Genomic DNA, 24,042 nt, shown 5'->3' on the forward strand with positions numbered 1-24,042 from the left:
CATTTTTTAAATCTACTTTAACTCTCTTTAGATTAAACTAAAATTTTTTTCATTCATGATGAATTAAGACTCCATTGTTACTTCGCTTATATTAATTGCTTCGTGATAAAAAGAAAGTTCCATTAAAAATGATCCAGTTAATAGTTGAATTTTATACAATAGTTTAACAACAATAGCATATTTAAAATACATAATGTACTTTACTTTGTACTTTGTACTATTAGAAATTATAAATTATTATATTTTTTTAATTAATTATTTCGTACTATGAAAGAATTTCTCATTACATTTCATATGGATTTTAAAATATTCATATATTATTGTACGTATTTAGATGTATTGTTTTTGCAAAAACAAAAGCTTTTATGTATTTTTCAATTGTTTTATTTTCCACATTCAAAAAATTAATATAACATAAGTTTAAATTGCATTGTATTATTCTTGAATAAATTGGAACTGTTCTCAGATATAGAAGAAAGAACAGAAATTAAAAACCATCCTGATGTGTACACAAGCAATGCTCCATTAGCAATCTTAAATATTCACACGTTTGTTACGTAACTTGTAACATTTATTTAAAACAACAATTATAAGTTATTATAATTACAATTTTATTCGTATTATTACTTACTCTCGTTGTAATCCAGCTTGCAAATAATTTTAAATTAAATTCTCATAACGAGAGAATGCAAGATATTCAAATCACCGATTTAATTGAAGTTTTGAGCACTGGTAGATTCCACAAAAGAAAATTCATTATAAAACTAATCTAATTAAACCTATCATTAAAAATTATTTTTTCACAATATTTCAAAATTACTATCAAATATGAATACATTTAGTATTATTCATATTTAATAAAAGATTAATAATAAATTTAAATATTTCAATATTAAAATTGACATAAATGTATAATATAATTAAAACTTTCATATATTTATCCTTATAAAATATATTTAAAAAAAATTGTGCCATTTCATTTTAGTTGCCATGATATAAAAATTCAAATTTTCGTTTAAAATTGTGCGAAAATTACGAATGGGTGATTTACATTTTTTTAGGAGTTACGTTTTTCGCGTCTGTCACTTGTCTGAAATTTGAGAGAGGTACAAAGCGAAAGATCCGAACAAGACGATAGTAAACGATTAAAAATTATTTTTTCTTTACAAGATCATATCTCGGGAATCGGAAGTAGTATCGAGATAAACGAACAAGTGTCTTAAAGGTGACGGTTTAACGGTTCTAATGATCGTTCATTCGTTGATTAAAAGTTAGTAGTTTCGGAGTTACAGCGATTCAAAGTTTTCCTAATTGTAATAGAATCTATCCAAGGTTATAACTTGCCGTAACTCGGCGAAGAGGTGCGAGCGAAAGGATGGCGGAGTAAACGATTAAAAATTACTCTTTTCTTTACACGATGATATCTCAGGAACCGAAAATCGTATCGGGATAAACGAAAATGCGTTTTAAAGGGGAAAGTTTCGCGCTTCTGATGACCGTTCATTCGTTGACCGGAAGTCACTATCTTCGGAGTTACAACAATTCAAAGTTTTTCTAATTTTAATATACTTTTAACGAAGCTTTAAAGTTAATTGCTCGTGACTTGCGCGTTTTTCTCGATTTTTAACCGTCAAAAACGTTTTATTTTGAAGAGGGTTTATGCAATGTATGGAAAAATATGCATTTACATAAAAATCCGCAATCTAATAATCACTAACAATTACGGAACGAACGTGAGGTTGAATAAATAAATTAATAAATATTTCATTAATGAGAAACTCACATTCAAGACACTCGTGTTCAAAGTTTCACCTCATTAAAATACACGTGGCGTTTATTCAACGCATCGCCTCGACTTAATGCATCATTGAATCTTTAATCATGAATATTTCAAAAGATATCGAATACCTCTCCGCTCGTTATGTACGGAGTATTTTTCTAAACAGTACGTAACAGACATCTGCAAGTGTTCATCACGTTAACAATAAAATCGGTAACTTGAACGTCTTGCACTCCTCCTGCTATCAAATTTACACGATAAAACAGAGACTGTTATCCTACACGGCCCTGAGGAAGAAGGGTATAAAAGAATGAAACGATACTTGGTAACGAAGTTGTAAAATAAGAAGGTGCAAGGTAAATTGTATATCTTTCGATACAACTAACGGTCATAAAGGGAAATTTCAATACGATTTCTTATCCCTTCTCAAGGATTTTATCTCTATATTCTCGAAACTTCCTTTATACTTCCGTTACTATATCGATTCGCCAGATAAACGACTTTTTTTTTTTACAGAAAACTTTTTAAACTCTCTTTCATTAATTTTTACAATTTTGTTTGTTTCTTTCTTTCTTTTATTTTTTTCTTTTTTCCCAAAAGAATAATTCACGGTATATGCAGGATAAAAGTACGTGGAATATATTCGATTCGATATATTTGTAGAATAAAATTTATAGAATTTTCTCGGCTATTTTCCGCGTGAAAAATGCGAAATCGAATGTCTGGAGAATCGATGACAAGAAAAGGATAAGGAGAGAGGGGAGAGGGGCTCCGAAAGAGCAGGCGCACTTACTTTCAGTTGTATGATGGTCTGCGCTGAGATATTATGCCCTTGCTCCTGAAGTCCCTAGAAGTAGGTCAACACTACGGGTAAAAACCAAATCGCTACGCAGACGAAAACATAGTGGGAGAGGTTGGGTAGTGTGAGTGGGTGGGGGGGGGAGAGAACCTAAAATGGATCTTTTCTCGGGATATACGTATATCTCGTTTCTCATTGCTCTTCCGTATCCAAGGCATGCCCAGAGATATACCTAAATACTGTAACTTAAAGTAAATACCATTACCAACCAAAAACCAAATACGACAAAATGCGGCGGCGACAGTTCCAGGTGGAAGGAAAGTACGATTTGCTCTATTTTAAATACATAGTTTCTGCAAATTTGATCCTTGGAAATTTTTCCCAGGCTACAAGAAGGAATAAAAAGTATTTTAAAAATGAATCTGACATTATAATAAAATAATTTAATCTATCCTCGATGTAAACCGCCTTAAAACCCCCAACATTTTCCATACCGAAGCACGTCGATCGTTTTTCTTCCAAATAGAACGGTCGCCGTCGCACTTGAGACCAACGAGTGAACGCTACACCGAAAGCAACCGCACGAGGCAACGACTAGAAATAGGATTGCGTCTAGGAGCGAGGACAGGGAGATAGATCGGAGGCGTGACGGTGTGTTCGTGGACACGCATGGACGATTGAGCCGTTGGGAGTCGAGGAGGAGGGAGAGGGAGGATGGGCGAGCAGATGGTACGCCGCGCACACAGAAAGAGAGACAGACAGATGGGGAAGGAGAGGGGGGAAGTAGCGGTGAGAAGAAAGATAAGGGTACGAGAAGCAGGAGTAGCGACGACGAGAAGAGATTCGTGAACAGCAACACGAGGCCGTGTCGCCTTCCGAAGAGGCCGGTTACCTTCAGAGCGACGATTTCCGCATAGCCAAGCGTCCCGCCGCGGAGCGTCGTCACCGACCTCTTTAACCCTAATCCCTGTGCATTGACCCGTAGGCGGAAACATGGTTTATATTGTTAATCTGTATCGTCCAAGATCGATGCGTTGTTGTCGTTGTGAGAAAATAATAAGGCGTGTGTATGTACGTGTGGCCATCGAGAGTCCAGCTTTCCAATTTTTTCGAGGTTATGGTCGATTTTTATGCGCACGCGTCGTCTAGTGAAATTTGGATAACTGCTAGCAACTTACTTTGTTGGCTCATAATTACGCGAGAGAATTCTAACTGAATTGAACTTTTAAAACTTTAAATAAAATTAGAAAGTTAGAAAGAACGTAATAATAGAATTGAAATTTGATCCCAATTATAAAGTGTGAAGTTTTCTTTCTTTCCGATGAAAAAAATTCCATCTGCAAAAACAACAAAGAGCAGTTTCTCTTGTTTCGTACGTTTTAAAAATATTTTCATCCAACAATTTTCTTAAACTGCTCCTTTAAAAGTACCGAACGGAAAAGCGCGGACTCTCGATCGCAACGTGGCGAAATTATCGAGCGAGAAATCGATATATCGAGTGTTGTTCGCCACTATATTGAATCGAGAACCAGGCTTCGATCTCTCAATACACGCACTTTGCGTGCGTGTATATAAATATTCGCGTTTAGGCGCAACTGCTGATCGCAATTCATGCCGTGTCTGTTTCATCAGTGGCAGCCTGTATTACATGTCCGTTAAACATTACCAAATGCTAATTATAGTGAAGAACGAAGCCGTTGTCCTCGAATCGTCGAGCTAACGAGAAACATCGAGATTCACTGTCCATTTCTACAAAAATTGCTGCCGGAAATTATCTTGATTACACGTAACACGTGTTGAACGTTGTTCCAATCGGAAAATTTCATCGAGATAATATTATCCGGCTCGTCTTAACGATTTTGGGAATTAATTACGAAATTGCGTTAAAAAGAAAAGTAGAGTCTTCACATTAACTCTTTTTGACGAGCGTGTAACGACCAAGAAATTTTATCTTTCTTTCTTTCTTTTAAGGAGAGGATGAAAGATATTATAAATAAATCGATTATAAAGAAATTACCAAGCTTGAAAAATTAACATTTCCCAATTGGAACACGTTTCTTTTAATACATATATCTATATCACGAGGTGTGTAAATAAAAATACATTCTCTCTCGAAGAAAATACATCGTTTATCCTTCGTGCCACGTTTTTGCTCCACGTTCCATCCACTCTGTTGCTGATGTACAGAATTCGGCGAGATTGGTTTCGGAAGGGCGGCGAACGTGCAGCTCGAAAGAGAAACGATATACTTTGGCGTGTTGCACGCGAGTACAGTTAGTAGAACCAAAGTGTTCGAATGGTATGGTAGAAATCGATTTATCGAAGCAAATTGCACTTGTGCGAGACGATCCTTACGTTTCCAAACTCCTGAGTTCAGTCGTCGTCGTCTCTTGATTCTCGGTGACATTGAACGCAATGAAACCGATACATCAATTTCCATCGATCGTAAATATTTAGTTTTATATATCACTCGTTTCTTCAAAAATGATTGTACTGTTAACCTCCACGATAATTTAAAGTCACAATTTTTGATAATTTCCACAACACGAATCCGTGTCACAAGTGCAATTTGTTTCGACAAATGGCGGAATCCATCGACGAGTAATTTCCTACCACGACGTTCGAATACTTTTATTTCACATTGCTGCACATCGTTCGCCAAACTGATTAAACTGCACCCTGTCTCCTCCTCTAGATAACGTTAGCTAGATACCTTTACTGCGGAAAACACGTCGAAACCAGGACTGCCAAGCTCTCCTTTCTGCCCTTTCTCTCCCGGTCGCCCCTGTAAAAAAAAAGAAAAAACGAAAATACACCTGGTTATATCTGGATGGAGAAAAAGAAAATAACAATCGACCGCTATTATTTCGAGAATACATGTCCGGCTTCGAAATTTTAGCTGGCTCGCTTCTACGTGCACGCGCGAAAACACACTCGACCGATGTTTCTTCGACGCGTTGTGTTTCGAATTTTCCTTCCTTCTTGTTTTTCTTTCGAATATTGTACAGTCTGGCCAGGTTTTCGTGCTTTCGCGTTTCTCCTTTGTAAAACAGCGGGTTTTTAACTCGCTCTCGGATATCGTAAGAGTAGTTTTGTTTGAATAAAAAAAAAAAATAAAAGAAATTGTGAAATAGAAAAGTGCCGTTTATGTTTGTGGATCGCGTAATTTGAAAGTTACATATCTATGCTTGTTATTATTTTTGCTATACACGAGAAAAGAAATTTAATTTTGGCGTAAAATAAGTAACGCGATAAGTTAAAAAAATATGTGTATAATTTTTTAAAATTTTTCATATATCCTGTCACGATTTTTTTAGCAAGCAAATAGCGTTTTATATAATAATAAATGCAAATGAAAAATATTTATTTCGTCCCCCATTTTATGCTTCTCTTGCATCAAAGCAGCGTCCAGCATGTTTAATTTTATCATTTAATAGTGGAGGTATCGAATAGTGGTGGAATGGTTCTCATTTTTTGAGAAAACAATGCGATACGTGTAATCCGAATAACTTTGGAATAATTTTTTCGCGCTCTGGTTTGCAATATATTTACATGTAAATTTGACGCGCGAAGCTTGTCGCGTGAAAGGGATTAATTATAAGATTTTCATTTGATTCTTTTTGATAATAATAAAAAAAGAGAGGGGGAAATAAATAAATAAATTTGAATTAGGATAGGAGATAATTTTGGGAAACGAATTACGTAGATTCAAATTAGAGAAACGTGTATATAAACGTCATGATAATCTTTTCAAAACTTTTCCAGATGTAACGTTATTTATTAATCGCCATTAAGCAGGTCGAACGATCTAGAAAAAGGAAAAGAATCAAAATTATACGATTCTAGATTTTGAATGATCTTTCAAATTCTAATCGTTTTACCTTTTAATTCTTATTTTTTTATTACATTATCAATTATCTACATTTCTAATATATATCGTAAATTTCAAATTTCATTCCATTCTATTTCAGCATCGAATATTAAGATTACAAAAGTTAAGTTTCCACGCGTTGCTCGCAAAGGAAACTCCTAATAATATTAACCCAATATTTTATGGTTTCTTCAAACAATTGCTTCGTATTCCACATTTGAAAGAATCGATCGACTGTCTAAGACTTGGTGCACATGAGCGATTATATGTCACATAGCTGTATCTTTCCTTATTTTTCGAATTGAAAACGAAGAAGACAAATGCCCCCAGTGAATAAGAACGAATGGGAATTACTTTAAATTGGATCAAGATTAATTACTCCAATTATTCTATCGTTCATTCTTAGATCAATCATTTTAAATTAATAGAACGAAAATATGGAAAAGAATCATTCGTTCCAACGTTCTCAATTGTTCAAGAAAAATTTCGAGTTCCCTATGGGACGAATTCCATTTCACAAATTACGTTTCGATACGTGGGAAAAGGGAATAATAAAGAGAGAGAGAGAGAGGGAAAAAAGATTGCAACACGGAATACAATAAAGCGCCTAAGACCCTTCGATATTGGAAAGAGAGTTTAAGCGTCGAACGGGGTTAAGAAAACTTTTCAATCCCGCTGTTCGAGCAAGTTTTTGACGCCTCGTCCAGTGTATCGACGGCCGTCGGCTACCTTCGTGGCTGCACACACGTATGCGCGCGCACACACGCGAGGCTCGAATCGCAAACGCGAAGGTAAAAGACCAGCTCGATCGAAATTCTTTCGAACCAGAAAACCGCACCACCATCAAGACAGAACAAATATCGCGCGATATTTGCGATGCACTCGTACCCTCCCCTCTCCTCTCCTCTCTCTCCACCCTCGTTTTTCTCCTCCGTTTCTCCGAGTTTTCCCCTGCGACGAAATGCACGCGTGTAACACGTGATCACCGTACCCGAATCAGACCTTCCAAGTATTTACAATTAAAGCGGAATTCGGCGTTCGCGCATGCGCGTCACGTATGAACCTCACGTTTGAAGAAACAACCATGTTATATACACCGCCGTGTATTTGTATTCCCGATACGTGACCTTTTATCTCCGTTCGAGGAGCAGTTTCCGCGCGGAATTTCTTTCTCCGCTTTTTCAAGCGGTAGATTTTTGGATGTGTATATATATATATATATTTAAAATTTGCGAAGGAACGTTTCTTTCAGTATTTGGAGTATCCAATAATTCGATAATATTCAACATTTACGGACGCTTTAAATCATCGCGTAGATTTTAAAGTTTTGTTTCTCTGCGAAAAGAGAAAGAGATAGTAGAAAAGTTTGAGAGTTAATTCAGAAATTATTGGTATTTGTTCTACGTGTTCATCCATATTAATATATTCGCGAATAATAAGGGAATAAGGATGAATTTTTCTCCTGCTCACGTATCAAATTGATTATTTATTTTTTTTTAATTTTGTCAGCGATCAATTTAACACGTGACACGTTTCCGCAACATCGTATCTGTAATGGCAAGCGAATGACACGGTTCACTTGTTTTCCTTGCATTTAATTATCACGTGTTGAACGTAAATTCGTTCTTCGAGTCGAATTTCAATTTGAAAATGACTCGAAGATAATTGTAAAGGGAAATAAAATGTTGGATTTATATGCAATGGATATGTAACTTTCGATCACGTGGTTATATTATGAAAAATTAAAATATTTGAAAGATTAAAAAAAGGGAAGAAAAATATTCATTCGCATTTATATCGAAACTCTAATATTTTCGCGAATGCAATAAATTAATTGGAAAATAAATAAATAAACAGAGTTCGTTTCACCTTTGAAATATCATAACGTGTAATTTACTTTAGATATTTTATACATTTTTCCATATCATATACGCTTTCATACATATTTAACGTTAAAATTTTCCATAAATGCATAAACATGCAACCAGCCAATAACATTTAAATTTCTCCCCGAATCTTTGCGCGAATTTTATCTTTCATTATAACATTCTATTATTTATAATATTTGTTATAGATATTGATTTCAAAATAAACACAAAAATTCCTAATTTCCCTATCCCTTAATAATGATTTCTGAAAATCCTTACGAATATCTTTAAACGTTAGAAAATTTGCCAAATTTTTTTTCACTTGATTTCAAAGAATTTTGACTTTTGAAGATAAACGATGCAACTATATTCTGTGACAACGTATGATTACTCTTTCTACCAATTATTGGCTATTAACGTCTCTTAGTTTAACCAGCGATAACAGGGTTATAATATTACCTTCTGTAATGTCCAGAGCATATTCGAAGATGATGTATAGTCAGGTAACTCTTAATATTTGGATACTGTAATTTTCTTCGTGTGTTATTACTGCACGATCGATAAAAGTAAGATAAGAAATATTTTATTGATTGTTTTACAGTTACTCTGTACATTAAATCAACATTTTGATATTAATTCGTGGTAATTATTACAAACATTTATCAATTAATATTAATATCGATAAAATAATGATTACAGATTTTGATTGTTTGCCACTAATATATCGTCAGATTTCGACATTGTATAACAATTGATTTTAATACCAGTCGATTAATTAATTAATTTCAACGTCAATAATTTAAACGTGATACGCATTAATATTTTGTAAAATATATATATATTTGTATATTCGCTTCATAGAAATTTATACAAATAATTTCTTCTTGGAAAATTTATATTAAAATAGATAGGTTTGTGCGTGCACTTACCGGCTCACCTTTTGGTCCATCTAACCCAATAGGTCCCTGAAAGAACACGCTGGTAAGTTTGAATAATAGAAAAAAGAAGAAGAGAAAGGTGTGAAAAAAAAAAATCAATAAAATAAAAATAAAATAAAATCATTCCTTGCGATATGACGTAACGTACGTATGCGGGCATACGATAGATAGAGGCCTCGTTCTTGTGTGTTCTAGCACATCAAAATGATGCTTTCAGATGTGACGTTTACCATCGAACAATGCGAAAGTATATATTTCTTTCTTTTTTTCCTTTTCAGATTTCTTTCCATCTATCTCTCGAAAAGCGACACGTGGAAAGGGTTAATTCGATACAATTGCTGCATCGTGAATATAAAATCCCAAAAAATCGTGATTATCCCAACTAGAAAAATTACTCGACAATGTAAGAATTTGTTGAGCAAGGTAGAATTAATTATATCTTTTCATTCCATTCTCCGATTTTTTTTTTCTTCTTCAAAATATCAAACCGATATTCCAAAGCATCTTTCTCCAAAATTTTTACCACTCGTTCGACGGTTTCACACAACGAAACATCATATTTGAAAGCATATTCGAGCTTCGATTTGACAATCGATATATATATATATATATATAAATATATATATATATATATATCCATAAATCTGACGCTGTGGAGGAAAGTGTAAAAAAAAGGATATTGCCAAAAAATCCAGGGGGGGAAAAAAGCGCAAATTGTACAAACGAAGAAGGAAATACAATATGACAAAGTGGGCGTGTGGAAAAAGAGAAACACGTGGAAAAAAATAAAAGGAGAACGAGATTAAAAAAGAAAAAAAACATATTCGAATATTTCTTCGTATTTTAAAATTATATAACATCGATGTTCGATAAAAAAACAATTTATAAAACTTTCTTCTACTCACGATCTACAATCGTCAACAATTTTAAATATTCGAATATTTTATCGCAACAATCATGATCAAATCCTTGTTAATAAATATCTCGACACATCAACGTTATAATAATCATTTTGTTAATACAAAAAACATGATTTAGCCGTCGTTTACGTGCAGACAACATGACGAATGGAGTGATGTGTACAAAAGGCGACGTGAGAAAGAGAGAGAGGAGATAGAAGGAAAGAAATAGAAAAGCGGACAGATAATAAAGTGACAGAAGAAATGGAAAGAAAATAAAAAATAATATACCGGAAAACCGTTCTTGCCCGGCGTCCCGGCCACACCCTGTAAGAAGGGGTATAAAAAATTAAAAACTCGTTCATAAGGGGGCAAGGGTTAAAAAAAAAAAAAAAGAGTGTTCTCGCGGTTTCTTCATGCAAAAAGCAAAATTTGTATCGTCGCGGCCGATTGACGCGTTGAAAAGATCCGGTTAAAATACACAGCTACACCCGATAATTATTCCAACCAATTAGATATCATCTCAAGTGGCGGTTAAACACGGCACGCGCGGGGTACGCAGCTCGGTTATCGAAACTTTGGCTAGATCACAGGGTCAAATATCCCCCTCCCCCCCTCCCTGGTGACAGAGACCGGTCTTTTTTCGTTCGACGATCAATAAACTTCATCCACGCACCGATGAAAAGCGACACTTTTTGCCGGAGATTCCGTTTCGACCTGTGTTCGTCACTGGGTCGGAAAAAACAAAAGCCTCGATTGTTGTTACCCGTTAATGAAAAGTTTTGGCTCCTTTTTTCCCTTTTTCTACACGCGTAAAAGGGAAGAGAGGCGCATTAAAAATCGTACAAAATAGCGATTTAATGGCACAAAATATATATATATATTATACTGTATCATATCGAAATAATTAATCACAATTCCAAGCGAGTTAACAAAGTAATTTTCATGCTATTTAAAAAAAAAAATAGCTTGCAAATTATGAAGATTTTTGGAAGATTTGAAAAGTTATGTTTGTCGAGTTGATCGCCTCTTTCAAACGTGGTTCGATAAGAAGTGCATACCCTGCGTCGCCAAAAGTTAAATACGAATTCCTGTATTCTACCATGTACGCTGTATCGTTAGCAAAAACTACACACCATGCATCGAGCTACACTATGGAAAAAAAAAAAAAAAAAAAAAAAAAAAAAAAACACGCACGTGCCAGCACGACGGGGTGCACTACAGGATCGAGGGAGTAAAGGGGTGGTAACGAAACGGAGGAACGGATCTACTCACCTGCGGGCCTGGTTCCCCAGGGTCGCCCTTTTTCCCTTTTTTCCCTCGTTTTCCAGGCTCACCGGGAGGACCTACAACCAGGAACAAACAATAAATCGATACTTTGAACGCACTTGAACGAAAAAGCAGGGCGAGGACAGAGAGAAGGGTGGAAATGAGTTTTCGGCGCTGGGAGCGAAACACGCGAGTGGCTCTCGGCTGAGATAGACGGTGGTAACGAAGGTTACGCATAGTGATGGGATCAATCCGAATCCAAAACACTCGTTTCATACGGTATTTTGGGCAAATTGGCTTGGTTTTTGAGGAATATTTATATGCTTTGAAATTTCGAATCCAAAAGATTAATTTTATTCAGCGTTTAGTATTTTAAACTTAGATATAAAAATATTATCAGGCAAATTTTAGTTTTTGAAAAATATCTATACATTTGGAAATTTGGAAATTGGAATGTTTCTAGAAAATCCATCAAGATTAATCATTTCTTCCAAAAAGTTAAATATTTATTATGGTATATATTTTGGTGTTGAAATTTGGAAATATTTAGAGGGTTAAGTTATGAGGGTTAATTTATGAAACACTTTTGGAAATTTTAGAGACTAATGAAAAATATCGGTTGAAACTTATTTATTAAGATGTAATACACTTCATCTACCACGGATTTCAATTAATTCATAACTTTTAATAATGTATACAAGTTTCATATATTTTAGTGCTGAAATTCAAAAAATGGAATTGATTGATTTTCTATATAATATTTACTTGTAAATCCTCTGATATATTAAAATATATTCAAATGTTTTTATAAATAGTAACAATGAAGCTTTAAAAAATTGACATCTCGTTGAAATTTTACAAAATTTCAATACAAATTCTCCTATATTTTATTCCCAAAAAGAAGAATAATAATTTTTAATCATCTCCTAATTTACTGTTGCATCAAGCATAAAAATTACAGTATTGAAAAACGAATATTTCTATCTTATTATCCCACTCGAAACTGCTCATTTTCTTAAACACACACTCACAAAAGAATCAGAATCTCAATGTTCAAAAGCGTACTCACAACCTGCTCACTTCCATCGCTAGTGGCGCACGCAAGAAAAGAAGAAGGAAGGAGGGCGCAAAAGAAGAAAAAAAAAAAGCTCTGGATCGAAGTTGAAAACGAAGTTACCCCCTCCCCCCATTTTGGTTAAGGATATTTTCGAAAATTTCTCGTCCACCGTTACGTAACGTAAGCGAAAAAAAATCAATCGATCCCGAGGCTACCTCGCAATTTCGAGCAACGTTTTAGCTCTGTGTCGCTGCGTCTGTCGTGTAATAAGATTTCGTGTAACCGCATTTCCCGTGTAAAGCGTTCCATAATGCGTGATTCTGTGCGCTGTGGGAGGAGAGAAATCGTTTTTCCCAACGCTCGTAGGGATTTCAATCGTTTTTCTATTTTCCCGCGGAAATCGTTTTTCTTTTCGATATTTTTCTGCCCCGTGTTTTTCGTGCCGATTTCGTGTTTTCTTTTTTCTTCTTTTTTTTTTTTTTTTTTTGAGGGCAGGATTTTTCCTTTCCAGAGATAACGATGGTTATCTTTGTAACGATGTTCTCAGAGAATGAGAATAGGGTCTTTTAAACGTTTTGATTGTTTTATTATTGTTATTATTATTATTTTTTCCACAGAAATAACAATACGATAAATTTTCATATTTATCCAATCAAATTGAATTTAATTTATTACAGTAATAGTAGTTTTATAATTAGAGTATTCTTATCAATTTCTTTTTTTTCTTTTAAATAACTTACAACCCGTTTCTTTCAGAAGAATCTGGAAATAACGATTATAAAAAATAAATAACATGATATAAACGGAATAAAATCCTATCACATCATAAAAGTAGCATCGAAAGGGTTGAAGGGTTAGTGATAAAAAAAATACATTGTGCTCAAATGTTACAAATCACATCACAAGAAGATTATTTGCAATTTCACAGTTAGGAAAATCTAAAAAAAAAAAAAAATCTATCATTTAAATTTGCTCAAAGATCTAATCTCATAGATATATATATAGGCCACGATCAAAGTTTATTTCCGGGCCAGGAAATATTAGCCAAGTTTTTTCTGCCCGTCACAACCCCGTCCGAGAATTGTTTTCAAGTTCTTCCCTCAATATCTGCCGATATCGACCCTCCCAACTTTCCTTGTTAGCACGTTTCTTATTTCATCTTTGCCCTCCCCTCCCCTCCTCCCCCCCTCGTCAGCTGGCGAGGAGATTTATATTCGTGTCCCGGACTGTAAAAAAGGAAAAAAAGTTCACGAGAAAGTTTTTGGTTCACGCCCGGCTAATATCGTCCATTCCAGCCTCTTCCCCCTCTATTTTCCTCCTCTTTTTTACCTTAGCTTTGATCTTCTCGTTCTCTCTTCTTCGTGCTAATCATTGGAATAAAACGAAAATATATTTGGAAATGATTCTTGTGAATTCAGAGAAAGGATAATTTTTTGAAAAAGAAAGGAATCGAATGTTCGAATTTAATGGTAAGAAAGAAATTAATCTTCTCGTTCTCTCTTCTTCGTGTTAATTGTGGGATGAAACGAAAATATATTTGGAAATGATTCTTGTGAATTCAGAGAAAGGATAATTTTTTGAAAAAGAAAGGAATCGAATGTTCGAATTTAATGGTAAGAAAGAAAATTAAGGCAACATTTTTAATGTAATAAATATCGTGTATATGATATAACATTTAATTAGTCTTGCTGCATCTATCATAACTAAATTCTCACGTGTTAATCGCGTCGTGACACGAATGACATTGCAATGACGATAAACGTGATAGAAATAGTTATTAAAGTACGTTTCATCGATGAATTTCCTATTAAAAAATATTCGACCGAAAAAAAGTAATTTCGACAAAACTTTGATTCTTCTTCGCGTGATTTAAGATGCTTATAAAATTTTCTTAATAATATTGGTTCATCTTGAATCCCTGTTAATATACAACGCGTCATAACCACGTTGCGTTCCCTTCATTCAAATTTATCCTCACCAGCTGTTCATCTCGTTTTTACACCATCGTCACCTTCCAACTTTCGACCGTTTCCTCCTTTTAACCTCGAACAAAAACAAAACACGGAGAAAGAGTAAAAAAAAAACAAGAAAAACAAGAGGCCATAAAAAGAGAGAAAGAAAACTGTAACGTAGACGTTACACGGTACATCCGCTCATCGCAGGATTATTATCGACGACAGAAGAGGAGAAAGAGAGAGAGAGAAAGAGAGAGAGTAATGAAGACATCTGTTTATACTCCTTCTCTCTTGCTCTCTCTGCTATTACGAAGAGGAAAAAATAAGGGGAAGGGGAGATGAGAAGACGACAGCGACTTTAAAGCGGCAAATGGCAGCCAAGATGGAACAAGGACAAAAGGATAAGAAGCAAACCTCCGACATGGACGATACAACCGCAAGAATCTCTTGCGATCGATCGTTCTACTCGTGGAGAAACTAAATAAAACTAAAATAAACTAGAAGGCGAATGAGAAAAAAGAGGGAGAGAGAGAGAGAGAGATATCTCTCTATATATTCCATTTCGCCTCGTTGTTACCATTACTTTTCAACCGTTTCTCTCTCGTCTCCCATTGGCTCGTGGATGTAACTAGAAGTTTTCTTCTTCTCAGAGTTCTCGTCAAACCGCAAATGACGAGCACAACCACAGAGAGTGTGTACTCGAGGAATTCCGGCGAGTAACGAGGAAAGTTGTACCGGAAAAGAGGAGGAATACTCCTTGACTTAACGCTACTTGTTGGTTTCTTGATCGCTCTCTCTCGCGTACGTTAATATATTCGCGAGACAGATTCGACGATGAGAAAGTCGAAACAAAAGTTGGTGTACAGAAACGAGGCTTATTTATTAGAGAAAATTCCTAAAAGTACTCCTATTGTGTGTTGTCTCAAATTTTCATGCATCAACGTCAAGAAACGAGTCTCGATAATCTGCCTCGTCAAGACATCATATTATTATTTCTCTTGAGAGAACGAAAGAAACTCTTCGAAACGAGTTTTTTTTCCCCCCTCCCCCGTGGAACAAGAGTCCTTGGCAATACGCTTTGCCAAACTTTTTAGTACTCGAGAACGGCGCTAGAGGCCAGCAGAAGCTGCACAGAAAATAGATGTCCAATTACATTCCTATAATAACCTTAATAAATATTATCATTCCAAATTACAATTAACAAGATATTCAAAAGTTAAGCAAATCATTATTTACACTTCTAATTTCCAATTTTTTAATTTAATGGAGGATGAAGACGGATCTCGAAGCGTAATGGTATCCATGGTTGGGGCCGGCTGGAAGGAAACATCAAGAGACAGACGTGGAAAAGCGTACGAGAAGGATGGAAAGGCATCGGTCTAGACGCGACGAAAATACTCGTCGAGGTGCGCTTTTCACCTCGGTTACGCTCGTCTGGAACGGTTGTTCCCGCAGGAACTGTTCCCAGGGTAGGGGAGCCCTCCTCCTCTCTCTCTTCCCTCCCCCCTCGTAAGAACGAGATTAACGCGGCGCTTTGGCACCGTACCAAGGGCAAGGGACTCTCGGTCAACTTAACGACACTTCGTTTTCGCTTACAGAATAGCTTCAGGCGGATGGAAAATGAGCGAAACGATACAAAGGGGCCTCCAACTGTTCGCCAGGATCCCGTTCTCGGGATGAGATTGATCGTTACTTACTTTACCTCGGCTCAAATTGCTTCTTTGGGGATCGTCGTCCGTTGGATCGTGATGGATCCGTTGGATTAGACGCTCGTGGATGGGATGGACCGGGCTTTTGCTTTCCGTTATAATGATTTGTTTGTGAAAAAGAGAGAGAGAGAGATAGAGGGAGAGATGGATTTAGAAATTTAAGACACTTTGGCGACGATTCGGCCGTAAGATTTTTGCTTTCATCCTAGATGCGTTTCATCCAAAGTGGACGAAATAGAGTGTATAGAGTGTGTTTCTTAGTTTTGATGAATAGGATGGGTGGTAGTAATGGGTCTGAGCTTATCTGAAAACGAGTGAACAAATAACGTACGAAGGACGATTTTTAAAATGAATATTCTTAGTGACGATGATCTTATAAAGATGGCTCGTAAGTTGAAAATAGTTTTTTAATTAATATCGTGTAAAAATGTATTAACAAATTTTAATAATTTTTGTCAAGTATTATATAATGTTATGCAATTTTAATATTTTAGTATTACAACAAGAAGAAAAACAGTTTTCTCCTCGTCCCATTCGAAACGACAGTATTTCTTGGCGCAAAATGGTAATCGAGTTAAGCCAGATGATCCGATTTCGCAGAATTGAGATTCTACCATAGTGTATTCCGTAATTCTATCGATCTATTCGGTGAGATAGAATAGAAATCTCTATTCGATCGAGATCGAAAATTAATTATATTTGAGGGAAATCGTGGTAGAAATGAAAACTTGCAAGTTTTTTTTTTCTTCATTCCAAAAGAGAGATTGTCTTGTGTCAAATTTCATATTTGAAATTATTATTATATTGATTATTAAAATTTTTTGAAGTTTTTTAAAATATCATGGAACTTTTACAAATTACGTGAGGATAATTAATATATTCGATGTTATCTCTGTGCTTTAGAAATTTATTTTAAAATTCGAGGAATATTAATTTTTTAGTGAAATTATTCGACGATACGTTATTACGACGAAAGAATAGTTGGGGATTTAAACGACAAACACGATCGTATTTCATGTTTGCTTTAAAATTGTCCCAGAAGAGCAATTGTCGTTTTTCATTGCACAGATCAATAGACGTTTATATTTTTTTTGTTTAAATAATTGCATTGCATAAATTTATTAAATATTATAAATTGTACATCTATGCCATTTTTTCTAAATTTTATAATAAATTTTGAAATTGTGATATTTAAAATTTTTTAATAATAATGATATTTATAGATAATGTTATGTAACAATTAAATCGATCAGATATACACGAAAAAAGGGAATAATTAATGATCGAATCGATCATGCAGTGGCTAAATGATTAATGATCACATCTATCAATTTTACAAGAAATTTGATAGGTTGCACATTTAAAAATATTTGTAAAACACATAGTGGTACACAGAAAGTTGTCATGTTATAACTTTCACGAGCTGTTGAAATTATGACATATTATTATATAATTACACGCGCATATAAATACTACGTCAATGCAATCTTTAATTATTTATTTTCGCGTGGATTTTTTTCAAATTAATTTTATTTAAAATTTACAAAATTACACGCACAAATTTTTAATTTATTTAAAACAAATCGTTTAAAATTACATTTTTTTTCAAAGTTTTGAACATAATGTTTAATTTATTATTAAGTTATTATTACAAATATATATTTTTAATAAATATAAACTTTCTTTCTTAATATATCAATTATTACTTTTACACGAATATGAAATTCTGACTGATTAATCATACCAGTGATAACTTGAACTAATTATCATATTCGTTACAAGACTATCGAATCTGGTAATATTCATGAACAGAAGTTTCGTTTGCATTGCTAAACGTGTATATATTATATACATATATCACTTCACTTTAATCACTTGTTCAATATCGACGAAATTCTGGTTGAATTGAAAATTATTAAGTTTTTCTCGAATTATAAATTTCTTTAATACAAAATTATAATTAATTATAATTATCGCTTCACACGGATTGAGAATCACTGAAGAGTCACAGTAGAGAAGCAAAGATTAGATGAGACAAAGAAATGCAATATTCATTTAGGTAAAAATGGCAATTCTCAATGGCGAGACTCCCTTTTGAATTGCGAATCACTGGCAACGATATAGAAACAAAATAACGAAGAACAAGGCAAGGTTTAGTAGTAGAGGGTTTTAATAAAATCCCATTGTTATTTGGAACAATCGAATTCTGTCTCGAATTATATTTTATCATCGCTCTTTACGAGTCGAATTTATAAATCTATATTATTATTTTTATTTACTTATCGACATTCTTGCCAGTTATTAACCAAAACTCACATTCGTAGAATTAAAATAAGGAAGCAAACAAATATTGTTATTATTCTTAACATTATTATTACTCATTGGTCAAAAATCTATATTATTTGGGATTGATGTATTTATTTAATTAAAAAATGAAAAAAACGGTTTTTTTATAAATTATGATTCACAGATTAAAAATCATAATGACAGACAATAAAAAAAACAAAATTATGAAGACTAGGCAAGAGAGCTTATCTCTGAATCCTATATTGTTATTATTCTTAACATTATTGCTAGTCACTGGCCAAAAATCTACATTTGAAACTAATATATTGAGAACCACTGACAAACCCATAGGATCAAAGCAGGAAGCAATATCATTTAACTAAAAATGATAAACATGAAATGCTTATTATAAATTATGAATCACCGTCATGAGGAAACAATAAAGAAACAAAATGATAAGAAACAAGAGAGGTATAATCCTATATTGATATTATTCTTAACATTATTGCCAGTCACTGGATTATAGAATTTATAGAATTAAAGCAAACAAAAGTAAGAGGTGATATCTATTAAAACGCTTATATATATATATATAAACATGACTCAAAGATTAAGAATCAGCAATAAAGAAACAAAATAATGAAGAAATAGCAACAAGAGAAACTCTATATCGTTACTCTTACCATTGTTTTGCTGGCCAAAAATCTACATTTGAAACTAATATATTGAGAACCACTGACAAAATATAGGATCAAAGCAGGAAGCAATATCATTTAATTAAAAATGATAAACATGAAATGCTTGTTATAAATTATGAATCACTATCATGAGGAAACAATAAAGAAACTTGATATTATTCTTAACATTATTGCCAGTCACTGGAACATTTATAGAATTAAAGCAAACAAAAATAAGAGGTGATATCTATTAAAACGCTTATATATATATAAACATGACTCAAAGATTAAGAATCAGCAATAAAGAAACAAAATAATGAAGAAATAGCAACAAGAGAAACTCTATATCGTTACTCTTACCATTGTTTTGCTGGGCAAAAATCTAATTTGGGACTAATGTATTGAGAACCACTGGCGCATCCATAGCAAAGCGGTGAAGAAGCAAATGGGGATGGCACACGGTAAAACGGAGCAGAGGAAGGGGGAGCAGGAGGCAAGGTAGCCGAGGACCTCACATGTTGCGGCCGCGGGCCAGCAACGGTTATATTGGGGCCCAGCTCTGATTCCAGCCTCGGTAGTTTCCCATGATTGAGATACGTAATCGGTACTCCTTGATCCTAGCCTGCATCCTCGGCAGTGTTTCGTGCTCATTTTTATGAGGGACGATGCTCCTTTCCTCTTTCTCCTCCTTCTTCCTGATTCTTGTTCATTCGTGCATGGCTTCTCTATCCGGTAGGTAGAGGGCCCTTTCTCTGAATCATTCCTCGTCCTCGAATGTGCTTCGAACCACCCAGGGAACCAGGGTGTAGTTTGTCGATATTCTTGGAATCGTGCGGATCAAAATTATTTACTTGTAATTGTTTCGACATCTAACATTTAGAAAAAAATATTCAATTTTCAATTTTTGGTTAATAAATTTTAAAGCTGCGAAAATTACTCCCTCCTGTTTGCAAAAATTTATAAAAAGGTTTAAAAAGAAACTTTTGAAATTTATGATGATAATATATCGATACAATTTTTACATACAAAATGTGAAAATGAGATTTGATTATGGACTTTTCTCAATAATTTACATAACACCTGTGAAAAATAATTTTTATTAGAGCATCTCAACTAAATAAAATGTTATTCGATAAAATGTCAATTCCAGGAAAATACATTGCTCTCGATCTGTGGTTAAAATTTCTCTGGATATCTAACCCAAATCCCGATAAGATCAATGATACTTAAACCGTCCTATTCCCTTTTTGACCCAGACTCTAACGACCATTCGTAAAGCGCAATCGTCTTCGATCCTTTTTTCAATCCTTTTGCAACCCTTTTGAAGCTTCCAACTTCTTTCGAGTTCAGGATAGATACCATTCTGGGTTAAGCACTTCTCCACTTCTTTTTCTCCCGGATACGCGCCCTGCCCTCGTTAAAATCGTATATAAAGTAAAATTGCTGGTTCGAGCAGTATGTTAAATTGATTCAATATTGTGTTTGAAGACTTAAGGAGATACCTTCGAAGATAATACCTTGCCTCCTCCTCTCTCGAGAATTCTCTCTGAAGTTGTGCTTGAATTAATATCGATAATCCTTCGTTAGTTTAAGCAGTTGGTGGCAAAGCTTTGGATTTGTTTAACTGTGATTGATAACTTCTGTTGAGAATTTATATATATATATATAGACATTAACAAACGAGTTAAAATAACTGTGAGTTAACGAGAATTTGTTCCATCTCTTTTTTTTCAATGTTAAAATAATTTATAAGAATATTATATTGGAATAATATTTGGAATATGATAGAAATCTCTAAGCTCGTGTATTACATTTTTACATTTGAGAATTATGAATTTTGCACATCTGATTTATATCTACTTAATAAATACACATTTTGATAAAAGTAATTATTCGTTTCAAGTAGTTATTCGCTTCTAATTCAATTCAGAATGTACGATCGGATTTAAATCGGAGGATTGCAGTGATGTAATAGTACGTGCACTGAGAATAATCCACTGGTGTACAATAAAAGCAGTGTTTCTGCAACTATTATATCTACTGGCCGAAGATATATCTATTCCATTGAAAATATATCTCTTTATTCTATATTTAACTTATTATAAATTATGAGAAAAAAAAGATAAAAGGAATATTCGTTACAAAAAGATCGAAGAATAATTACATTTCAATCGATTTTTCAATAATCCAGACCAATTATCGCGAGGCTAATAAACGTTCTGATTGTGAATTGGGGTGTACAGATCGTATCTGCATACGTTTTTTTTTTATACGTGCTTTAAAATTAATCATTTCGAATTAAAATTAAATTACGTTTCATCGCGTGAAATGTAAAAAATCGATTGGAAAATTTTATGGAGATTGAACTTAAACTTAGGTTAAATTATTTTTAATGCCAGAAGAAATTTAAAACGTCGTATTATTCTATTTATCGTACTTAGATAAACGTCTCTAAGAAAGCACGCAACGCCAATTTGTTATGCGCTGCTTTGGAACTAACAAGTTTCCAGACCTCTTGGGAGAAAGTTTGATTAGGAATTTTAGAGGTGCAGAACTTGTACGTGCATAGGCATGATTATATCTTCATTGTATAGTTATTAACTCAATTATACTTTAAAATTTTCGTTTCGAGTTCCTTTAATATTCGACGGTTTAACTTTCTAGTAAATGCGAGCCTGTTTAAGAGATACGTGAATATTAAGAATCTATCAAAAGTTGTTAAATGAAGACGATATTAAAATGAATAAGGAAATTTAATGGATCTTTAAAAAGTTATTATTGCAATATTCAATATATCGTATTAAAAATTTATCGAGTTGTAAAAATTAAATAAAGAATTTTTAAATAATAATTATTATGATATTTAATAAATGTTTGCATCGTTACATATTTATGAAAGTTAAATAAAATAAATATCATATTTGTTTGTTTTATTGAAAAATTAATTCATCGTATTTTTTAATATTATTTGAAATTGAAAAAGTAATATTTATGACAAAATTTTCTATGAGATTTTATGTTCTTGAGTATGAAAAATAGATGATAAAAAGTAAAAAAATATCGGTTAATTTTTAAAACAATTAATAATTTAATTATAATACGTAATATTATTATAATATTAACACAATTGTCAATCATGACAGATGGTTCGAAAGTAAAGGGAAATAAAAATTCGAAAAATCAAGATTGTTCGTAAAGAGTGGGAGATTTGCCTCTTAAACGAGAATCCTTAAGGTATAATTTTTACGGAATCCGGAAAATGTATTTACGTTATTGAAGTGGTTGAAGATCAAATCAAATAAAACTTGGTTTTTCAAACTGGGTCGAGTACTTACTTGATCACCCATGTAATACCTCGAACAGCTTGATTATTCAAACCAGCTTGAAAAAATCCGACCTATTTGAATCATTTTAACTGCTTGGATATTTGAACGGTTTATTTGCCCTTCAACCCACTTGAATTCAGACGATTAACTTAAATCTTTTCAAGCCTCTCAAATGATTCCTGATGGACTCGATAATTAAATACAATCCTATCCGATCTTATCAATTCTTATTAACCTATTTTTCAAAATAAAATCTTTTCTCATTCGTTCGTTTTGTTTAATGCGAAATAAAAATTGAAATATCACGTGCATTGTGCGTTTTGTAAATTTCTTTACACTCGTATTTTACACGCAAATTACGCGTAAATTAAACTTTCATAACCTAGCAATAATCGACTGTTTCATTTTGCATGGATTGGTTTCCACAATTTATTAACTATTAACGCAACAGAAAAGTTGCAGACAACAAGCAAACTTAACACTCGATATCACCTGCTGCTACCGTTTCTCTCGTGCGGACATCCGCCGTATAATACGTCCATTAAGCGGTTTATCGAAGGAAGATGTAAGAATACTAGGTTTCTGACGTTCCACGGGACGAGTTTTAACGCGCATGCGTGTGTGGTCCTCGATTCCGGCACCAGGGGGCATCGCGGCCCGACTTTAATCCAGTTTCACACTAGAGATTTCTTGGTTAGATTATTCTGACCAATCATCGCGCTATTCATCTGCTACTTATCTTGCGTTGCTTGAATATTCGGGCGATTTTATATGAAAACCGATTCGTTAGAATTCGCGTTAGTTTTCAATGAAATGAATACAAATTGTAAGAATTGAATCTATAAATAATCAATTTTTACTACTTTGTTAATTTTAAAAATTTTTCGTTGCGAAAGAAATGGTAGAAAAGTCGATGGTTGTGAAACGGGTTTTACAAAGGCGAAACGAATCGCAGTAGCGTAGCCAATTCACTCGAGCGACACGTTGCATCGCGGTAAGAGGGAATTAACGAATTCCCGGAGGACTGTGCTGTGTGTAACGATAACATCGGCGGCCACTACCGAATGTATCATCCTGATAACGACAAACCCGCAATTACGGGGACATAATGCGTGTCCCAGGCAGTGGTCATTGCATAATTGCCAATGGCGGTCTCGGCAAGTTGAGTTTCATTTGTTTTAAAGCTCGATAGATAAACAGAAAGCGCGTGGGTCAATCGCTTTTCGACTAATTTAGCCAAGTTATCGGGTATGCGATAATTGTTATGCGGTTATAATAATGGAACACGTTGCGATTCCTACTCTGTATGTATGGAGGAGAGCAGCCACTTATCGAAGGAGTCATTCGTGGTAGATTAACGTAATGCTTTGAACATTAATGTTTCAAGGATTAATAGTTTCGATTTATAATAATAAATGCGTGTTATTTAATTTACGAGGCAACTCGATATGTTTTGTATAATGGCAGTTAATCGTGAAATTCTTTTAGTCTTTGAATAAAGTTAGAAAAAAATATTAAGGATCTAGAATATCGCTTTATTTCTTCTTCCTAACATGGAAAATAAAAAAATCTTTAATTTTATATTTCGTTAATTAAATAATAGCCTAA

General features: G+C 33.9%; 1 protein-coding gene across 22 annotated transcripts in view; it reads right to left on the reverse strand.

The window, feature by feature from the left end:
• Nucleotides 1–24,042, reverse strand: part of LOC107992684 (collagen alpha chain CG42342) — a 194,021-nt gene that overhangs the window by 30,959 nt on the left and 139,020 nt on the right. For 7 of the 22 annotated variants that reach the window (XR_009832234.1, XM_062083206.1, XM_062083203.1 and 4 more), the window contains exons 2-7: nucleotides 11,431–11,501; nucleotides 10,447–10,482; nucleotides 9,248–9,283; nucleotides 5,291–5,364; nucleotides 3,472–3,556; nucleotides 2,574–2,627 (exon numbers count right to left, since the gene is read on the reverse strand). Coding sequence is in view for 21 of the 22 variants with exons in the window: in XM_062083206.1 (XP_061939190.1) it covers nucleotides 2,574–2,627; nucleotides 3,472–3,556; nucleotides 5,291–5,364; nucleotides 9,248–9,283; nucleotides 10,447–10,482; nucleotides 11,431–11,501 (356 nt within the window). In the remaining variant the exon portion in view is untranslated. Of the gene's footprint in view, nucleotides 1–2,573; nucleotides 2,628–3,471; nucleotides 3,557–5,290; nucleotides 5,365–9,247; nucleotides 9,284–10,446; nucleotides 10,483–11,430; nucleotides 11,502–19,623; nucleotides 20,091–24,042 lie in introns of those variants that run through there. The other 15 variants (XM_062083219.1, XM_062083208.1, XM_062083217.1 and 12 more) reach the window with 11 other exon arrangements.

The sequence above is a fragment of the Apis cerana genome, linkage group LG12 (genome assembly GCF_029169275.1).
Source record: "Apis cerana isolate GH-2021 linkage group LG12, AcerK_1.0, whole genome shotgun sequence".
Lineage (NCBI taxonomy): Eukaryota > Metazoa > Arthropoda > Insecta > Hymenoptera > Apidae > Apis > Apis cerana.